At 32.2% G+C, this 9653-nt stretch overlaps 1 protein-coding gene across 1 annotated transcript; it reads left to right on the forward strand.

Moving 5' to 3' along the window:
* The first annotated feature begins 4212 nt into the window (after window positions 1-4212).
* On the forward strand, window positions 4213-7697 carry LOC119190168 (TNF receptor-associated factor 6-like). The gene is given in 8 exon segments (XM_037441449.1): window positions 4213-4387; window positions 4826-4977; window positions 5943-6015; window positions 6017-6065; window positions 6164-6357; window positions 6549-6709; window positions 6940-7194; window positions 7358-7697. Coding segments are annotated over 8 exon segments (1254 nt in total). The 5' UTR covers window positions 4213-4345; the 3' UTR covers window positions 7686-7697.
* The last annotated feature ends 1956 nt before the right edge of the window (window positions 7698-9653 follow it).

A 9653-nucleotide genomic window follows, 5' to 3' on the forward strand; every position in this document is an offset into this window, starting at 1 on the left:
CAAAGTGACACTAAACACCTCTATATGTATTTGTTTGGCCTTTAACTTTATTATAAGTAACTATATTAAACGCAAGCTTCCTCGCATAGGGGGACCGCACCCCGGACCGAAGGGATGAAACACTTCTTTAGAAGTTAAACACTGAAAAAAAAACCATGAAGTATTATTAAAGTTTTAAATTTCGAACTTAAAAATGTTTAATTTTGACTGAGAATATAATAGAATTGAAGACGAAACACTGGTACTGGCTATTATCATTCGCAAGCAAGAACGAACTTTACGAGCGTGTCCGCCAAGAGGTCTAGCCAGCATTTATGACAATTTATTACTATTACATAATTATACTGATATACTTGATATCTTGTAGCTATTACGTAAAGGAAGCGACGTGGGAGATACATTTAAATGGTAAAATCTATTAAAGATACTGAAATAGCTTAGTGGACACTAAAGGAAAAGTGAAGCAATTCTAAGTTACTAATAAACGGTAAAAATGTTGTAGAAGAAATGTAATTTTATGTATTACCGATTTGCGTTAGAGCTTACAAAATCGTAAATGCTCGGTAAAAATATAGTGGGACCGTAATTTGATGGTTGAAGCGGACTGATTGGGGTCGAAGCTTGACTTGAGTACACCAAAACATCTTATTAGGAAAACTTGATTATGGTATAATGAATTGCGGTACTAAAATAATACTAAAACTCTGTGATTAATAAAATTGCTTTGGGTTTAATACTTGTATCAATTTATTATTAACAAATCTTGATTTATTATGGTACTTCATAGTTTTCAATTTGTAAAACAAATAATTCAGATTTAAACCTTGCTACTTTACGCAGTTTTTTTCCGATTATAGAAAACATAAGAGAATATATATTTCACTACTTTATCTGCATTTTATTTTTTTAAGCCAGTCTTGTGTCATGATTTTATAATGGTAACAATAATAATAGATTTCTTCCCAAACAGGAAGCTTATTAATGCCGTTACGCCATGAAAGTTACAAATCTATGTAAACATTTAACTATAATGCCTTCCTAATATGCTAAAATATGCGTAAACCAATAACACACAAACTGAATGAACATTATAATATTAAACACAATTATATAACGAAATCGACCTTGTTTCTTTTAGTGGTGTAAAATTCTCGTTCGACAAACTTCTCGTATTTTTCCGGTCACGCGAAAGCAAGCTCCGATGTCTTTATTTCATCGATTGATTAAATTAGCATTAAGTAACAGAAGGGTGTAAATATCAATTTGATGTATTATTTCAAGAAGATGTAAAGTTTAAAGACAAATTGGCAATATGGACATAAACACATTACCGGTCGAACTAAGTTACTAAGCAAGGTTACATGAAACTAGTGACGTATATAGGTAACAAAGTGCAAAAAAAAATATAAGTCTGTTGAATCATTTTAGGTAAGTAACAAGGTGACCAGTGACGGCCTGTACCGACGCGAGGACCGAGGATCCGGGCGAGGGTAAAAAAGGTCCCCGTTTAAAGGTTTTGATAGATCAGAGTCTTTCGCCCCTGCATGAAGCTTTTGCCAGGTCGTTAATATGCTACTTACCTAGGGTTCGTAGATATGTTTTATTTCCAGAGCATAAGTGTCATTGTGCTTGAGTAATTAGTAATATTACCTACTGGACAATATGCGACTTACCATCTCAGTATTTACATTGCAATCTAAAGTTCTAGGTAGTGCTTATAGGCAGTAGTAGCTAAATACTATTAGGCCAGTAATTTGCCCGCCTCCTTAAAACCTGTATAGGTATAGCAACTAAATCACTGGAAATACCTAATCCCTCCATTTAGTCGACAAGCGAGCTAGATACATTGCCACACCGCCAACTCCTTATGCACGGCATATAAAGCGATAAAATCTCAGATCGGTGAAGCAACACCATGGCGCGTCGTGTTACATAAAACCATATTGTCCTCAACATTATTATTCTAAACGGTTCTAATACGGTAAACGACAACAATTATGTCATTTTAGCTACTAACCGATGGTATTACGTAAAAACTAAATTCGGAGAGAAATAGAGTTTGGGATGTCTCCACGCTATGACATGTCTTCTTGTAATAAGGTGTTAAAAATGTTACAGCTAATGTCGGTGAGTAGGTGCTGAGGTAAACTGTCAACTCTTACCAATCTGCCAGATACGTTGCTTCTAAACAATACCTACTTAGCTCTCGTATCGATAATTAAGACCTATCAAACTACGAGCGGTTACAATTCGACAATTTGATAAGAGCCTAAGTACATTACCACCAGGATGCATCATATCCACTCACTACCATTTTCAAAACAATTAACCAATTTTATCAACTGCATCAATAGGTAAGTCAATATTCCCACGAAAATCACCAGTTAATGACAGATTACTTTTTAGGTGCATAATAAAGTGCAGTTACAACACGAAGATATTTAACGGTACTCCAGTGAGTATGACGAAAGATAAAGATCGATGTTGCGTTGATCGTATCTTGCATTAACATACAATGTTATCATTAGACGAAGTATTTTCTAAATAACGGAACTTATTAATGTCGCCTCATTGGATTAGTGGTAGAGTGCAGTCCCTTAGGCTATCCCGTGAGATTCTTTACAGCTGGTATCCTAGTAATTAATCGTTTAGGTAAAATTTTAAAGCGAAATACGGACTTAAATTATTTGATAAATAGTAAGCGTATTTTATTGTAGAAACGCAATAAACCCAACTAACCTTAAGTGCTCTAATAATACTTGGGAATACAAAAATGTTTATATCATTCAACAGATATTTAAATGTCTTGACTTTCCTTTATTTGTCGTGATTCTTATGTCGGTAGTCGGTACACAATACAAAACACTTTTCTACTCATATTGTAATGGGGATTAAATTTAGTTAACCGACCTGCACGACGTCAAACTGCCAAAGCAAACCAATGGCTGTTCAAATCGCATTCAACTGCCGGCCTTAGTCGGTAGGACAGGGGGGTGTGGAGTCGAGCAACCGCCTGGGGTCTCGCGCGGTGCCTTAGAGGTCCTAATTATTAGCATCTTATCTAGGAAACAGTTAAAAGACGGGATGCGTATTTTTGCTTCGCACGGGGGCGCCCTGAGTTTTTATTAGTTTGCCCGGGTTCCCGCGTCACGCACAAAGTCAATACTTTAAAGCCTGGTCCCCAGCGATGCCACTAGTTTAGACAAAGGGTGTTATAAATTTATTGCGTATCTGGATTTGTTGAAATGCTTCTAAATCATCATAAATAAAATAGGTATTTAATTAAGGTTTGCCTAAGGGACTGCGGATTGCATATTAGCCTAGCATTAAGTATATTTGAGTTATATTCCATTGAAAATACTTACCGTAGACCCATAAACACTTATTAAAATTATGAAGATTTCTAATTATTCAATAGGTATTAATCTTTATTTTATTTTATCAAAAGACATCGATTCGTGTTCTATTCTTTGTAAGAGAGTTGAGTCACGAGCTATAGAAAACTATGAATATATTATTTTTAGTGTTTCTATATATACTTACTATGAATTTAATAGGTACTCTATTGAGTGAGTACATTTGTCATGATGGGCTAGAGGCCAAGAACCCAACGCGGAACATGAGATTCCTGTATCGATATAATCTGAACATGTTTAGAATTTCTTAGCAAAGTGCCGATCTCTCATCATCAAAGAAGCCGTTGGCGTAAAATAAACCAGTTTCTCTTTGTACGCCCGTACCTATATTATAAAGAATTGTTATTTAACGCTGTAACAAAAACCTCAACAAAGAATTTCGGTTTTGTTACAAAGTTTGTACACCTAGGTATGTACGTATGTATGTATGTAGTACTACATACTTAGTTATATGGGGAGGAAATAGTTAAACATCAAACAAAATATTAACACGCGGATTACTAAAATATTTTTTCCTAAATAATATCTTTCGACGTTTGAAATCAGTAACGATAAACTATTTTTCTTCCATAAATCATTATTATAATACATAATAATTGAGGCCAAATCATAAAAGCATTAGGTATTTTGTACCAAATAATAATAATAAGTTTATTGCAACACAAGAAGTAAGAACATAGAAACAATAACATTAAGAATTACTTAAACAATAATGGCTTACGTGTAATAATTAAACGCAAACCTATGTAATCTGTGTTCAATAACGTGAGTCGTGACGTCTTGACATTTCACATTACGTCATGTCAATGTGTCAGTTGTCAATGTCATTAGCATTTTGTTTTGGCGATAGTTTTTAATTTGGAAAAACTTTTACCAACCAGTATTTTTGTACAAATAGTTAATTTTGCTTTATAGTTTATTTTAGTGCAATGGATCGAGCTAGAACGAAAGATGCTTCAGAGGGTATTGCGGTGAGTCAGTAACTAAACTTTCTCAACAGGAATAAAACAAAACGTTCGAATTTTAAAATTTCCATCACGTAAACATTTTGGAAAACTAGTTTGTGTTCAAATCACTGTTTCAGTAAATATACTCTATGGCTAACTACATTTACTCGCAACTTATTCGCGTGTAGTAATTTACGTAATTCGAGTGCATACGATACGCCGGGCGTGGTAAATATATACGTAATTTGACACGCCATTCATTTAATTCTTCAATCCTAATGGTATTATTTTTAAACACATTCCTAAAACTTAACTATCTAATAAGTTCTGCATTCTTTATTTGACTCGATTTATGGACTTGTAATTTTCAAAACAAAAGAAGTCCTTGTTATAATTACTTAGTGCCAACATAACAAAGAAAAGTAAAAAAAATGTTAAAGGCATAAAAAATATGTGTTGCAGCCCATGGGTATAACAGCTCTAAATGAAACAGTGCTTAGTAATCAGCCAGAATCACGGTATGAGTGTCCCGTCTGCCTCAATTGGCTCCGAGACCCAGTAATTACAACATGTGGACATAAATTTTGTAAAAGTTGCATCACATCTTGGCTTCAGTAAGTATAATATTCATTGTGATTCTTCCTTCCACATTGATAAATAAAAGTATCTCACTTTATGAAATAAAATTAAAACAATTCCTAAATGATTATTATTTACAGATTGGTAAGCTTCTTATGTTATTCCCTGATTCAACAACATACACATTGCATCTTTATCCCCAAAGGAGTAGGAGACTAGCCTTAGCATAGATGCTATGAAAACACCCAATTTTAGTCTAGTTGTTACGTCTCACAATATGATAGGGCCTATCTATATGGGCTATCACCATATTGGGCACAACTTTCAGATTCAAAGCTGATAACTAATTAAAACAACTCAATATCACTGCCTGACCAGGGATCTCAGGGCAATGTCAAGTCAGGGCATATTGTCTTGTAAACTATGCATACAATACAATGTCAGTCAGTGAGACAGTAATTTTATCATTCTCTTATACAAACTATGCATAAATTGGTACATTTAAGAAGTAATTTATTTATTTTTATATAACAAATTAAAAACATAAGTGATCTCTAAATGGTATCTTAAACACATGAACAATTTTACTAAACAGGTTTAAAATGACTAAACAAATTATTAGTGAATATTTTTGTATATATTTTTCAATTAGAAAACTTTAATATGTCATATGGTCAGTAATAGACCACCTTTTTGCCAAATTTTAAGTTCTTCTTTAATTTTATTAATATTTATAATATATCTTACAATAGCTTATTATATTTATTTTAACTTGAAGAGTTAACAGAAAAAATATTTTGCAATTTAGTACGTACAAAGCCTTGTAAATAAAAAAAATACAAGTTTATACAATCTACAGGTCTTGTAAAATTATTTCATATGTGATTTACAAGAATTTATAAAAAAATATGTAACATGTAATTTGTGAGCTTGTAGTTGTAATGTTTGATAAACAGGGCACTGGACTTAACTTTAATATAAATTAAACATTATTTTTCAGGAACAGTGGCCATTGCCCTATAGACAACATCAACCTAAGTATGAAGGTGGATATCTTTCCCGACAACTACACGAAAAAGAGAAATACAAGAACAGAGAATGAATTGTCCATTTTCGAGTAAAGGTATGTAAACTTTTTAAACATATATTCATGCCTTTGTAAACAATTTTATATATGAATTTACGTAAATGCCTGAACCACTTCTTAACTAATATACACAGGGTGCTCCGTAAAAGTAACTCCACTAGATCTAGATGCACATATAGCCTCGTGTGAATATAACAAGCCGGAGACGTCATCTCAACCCGAAATACGTATACCATGTTCTTTCAAGGCAGTAGGCTGTAAGGAAAACTTTGATAGTCAAGATGACATGAACCAGCATTTGCATAATGATACACAAAGTCATATGAGCGTAAGTATTTTTTTTTATGTTGTATATATCCTTCCCATGAACTCTTTTGTTTGAAAGGCCTTGTAAAATCACATAAATGGTTGTACCGTTGTTTGTATTATACATTTAGCACACAAAATTCATGTTATACTTAACTCACAAAAAATTAAGATGATTTTGTTTTTTTAAAAACAATATTTGAATGTCGCCAGTTACTAATGAACGCCTATTCAGAAATGAAGATAAATAACGACATGTCTAACGCAAGCATTGACGCAAAAGAGCAAGAGGCTATGACGCTATGGGAAGCGCCCGACAAGGACGGCAACCCCGCATCCACGCCACCAATTAACAATACTAGCGCGCTTATAAGGTAACTGGAAACAAATTTTTAAATGATTCTCTTAATAAATATGAAATGTTTCTAATGCAATTTGGCTCGCAAATACGTGTTTTCAAATTATATAAATAATTAATTTAAGTAAGAGGCGAACTCGAAGCCGCAGTTAAACATCCTGTACAAATATGAGTTTTTAATGCAAATGATTATTTTCTATAAATTTAAATTGCATACAAAAAATATATGTTTATTTCTTCCCAAAGGGCTCTTTACGAAAGAGTTGTGGTACTCGAACAAAGAAATCGCGAGCAAGACATAGTAATAGCGAACATTTCGAAACAACTGTCGGCCTTCGCCGTTGCGAAGATGAAGCAAAACAACGAAATGTTGCTGCGCTACTGCATGGGCAACTATGTGTGGAAGATCGACAACTTTAAAGCGAGACTTGACGCCATGCTGAAGGATCACTATAAAATGTTATACAGCCCTGGGTTTTACACTTCACCTAATGGTTACAGGTGTGTATACCAAATAATATGGTAAATTGTGAAAGTCTACAGAATACCCGTGATAAAAAAATATCGATTAGAACACTTTTGTGTCTGCAATATTAGAAATATATATGTTTTTACTGAAAAAAATATTTGCACCTTTTGTAAATCTAGCTATATCATATTCCAGGTTTTGTGTGCGTCTCAACATATCGCCGCAAAACGAGCGTTGTTTCGCGCTCCACGTCCATCTAATGAAGACCGAGAACGACAATTGCCTCGAATGGCCATTCAATGGACGCATATCCTTCGCAATGATCAACCAATACAACCCTGACATGACGCAGAGAGATACCATGATGTCCAACTCGAATCTCATAGCTTTCAACCGACCTACAGCTGAAATATGTGTCAGGGGGTTTGGATACACTGAGTATGCGGCGGTGAGTGACGTCATAAGGAATGGGTTTATAAAAGATGACGTGCTCATTATCAGAGTTCATATTAAATGCGTATGACATGAGGAGTAATTTTTTGTTTGTATTTTTGTGTTTTCTGGACGTTTTAAAAGTTTTACAATATTCTATTTTTTGTTAGTAGATATACAAGTGTTCTAAAATGTACTTTTCAACACTAAAAGATATTTTTTATAATTAATAATTCCATATTTTATACTTTCCGCATTCTTTTATTTATGACTATGACTTCGAATATATTAAGGTTTCATACAAATATTTTAACGTTTAATTAAATAATAAAATTTTAAAATGAAAACTTGTATAATGAAATTGTGTAAATAGTTATGATATTTAATATACAAAGTACACTCAACTTAATATACTGCACATTTTAGTAATTTTAAATGGTACTTAAAGACACAATTCAACAAAACATCTAAGAAATGTCACAAAAAACCTTTTATACTTACTCAAATAATAACTATAAAATGTTAAAGTTGTATACCAGTGATGAATTATTGCAATGTTCCTGAAATACTCCGTCCATATATGTAATATTTTATTGTAAAAGGGTAGTCTAAAACAAACAAGAAATTAAATGCAAATTAGAATAGTAATTAGATGTTAAAAATTCCACGAAAAAAATCGAAAAATCCAGTAATTCGTAACACGGTTTAGCATAGGTGTTAATTGTATGTAAAACTCCTCAAAATGTTTTACTGATTCCAAAAAAGGATATTTTCGTACATTATAAAAATATTAAAAATAAATATGGAACACTTATAAAAGAACCATTTGAATATCTTGTAGAATAAAAATGTAGTGTAAGTGTAAATGTACATAATGGTGTTATAACTTTGTACTTAATTGTTATGAAGTATTTTTACATACTAGTGTATAAAGAAAATATAGTATATCTCAAGACCGTCCTTTTGTATTTCATGTATCTTATTAATAACTTACAAAACAACTGTAATATACATTCCAATGGAGACTGGTGCTTTGAAGTTTGTACTTAAGTTTAAGTTTTGTTATGTTTTATATCAAATCATATTTACCTTGAAATGTATTATAATTATTATAAAAAAAAACTTCATTGTTTTATTTGCTACATCCATTAATTTATGGCGTTAAACTATAACATTTAATAAAACAATACAATTATAATATTATCCTTTATTGGTATTCATGTCTTACAAAATAACTACACACTAAAATGTCTTAATAAAATATAGGAATTTAGCTTAAACTAGCATATAAATATATAATTGTAACCACCATAGCCCTATCACATCCAACCATCACATGTCCTTGCACGATAGTCAATAAATTAATTTTCAAACTATCGGGTTACTGGTAATATTTATTTGAACAATAGTTAGTGAAAACTGATAACATCTATTTAATATACTAATAACATACAATAACTTATGTTTTTTTCAATAAATATATAAATGGAATGAATCAATTACTTAATATTTGTAATGGAACATTCTAGAACAAAAAACAGGTCACGCAAATGTTTGTTAAAGTTTAACGCCCTTTATTCATAGACGTTTTTTATTTAAGGACGGAGCATTGCTAACAAGTCTGTTTCTCAGTACTGACGGCATGGCAGCCTTCGCAGTGTGTAGACATAGGGCCGTTGTGATTGGCTAATATTGAGATACAATACAGACTTGTTATCACAGCTTTATTCCGTCCTTAGATAAAAAACGTCTATAAATAAGGGGTAAGAATCTAACAATATCTTTACATAATATATTTTATGCAGACTGATCAATTCGTCGTTTACATAAAAAAATAATTATTAGTTATAATAAATAAAATAGTTACCAGTAACACAATAGATAATCTAAAGACTGACTAAATTGTTATGGCTTGCAAACAAACGCTCCCATAATTTCGAATTATTAATCTTAAACAATTTAAAAATTCCTAGCTTGTACAGACTATGTATACGCCGAATGCCATCAACAACTTACTAATAAAATATCTAAGAATGTGAGAAATGTGTGTTACCAATTA

The sequence above is a fragment of the Manduca sexta genome, chromosome 22 (genome assembly GCF_014839805.1).
Source record: "Manduca sexta isolate Smith_Timp_Sample1 chromosome 22, JHU_Msex_v1.0, whole genome shotgun sequence".
Lineage (NCBI taxonomy): Eukaryota > Metazoa > Arthropoda > Insecta > Lepidoptera > Sphingidae > Manduca > Manduca sexta.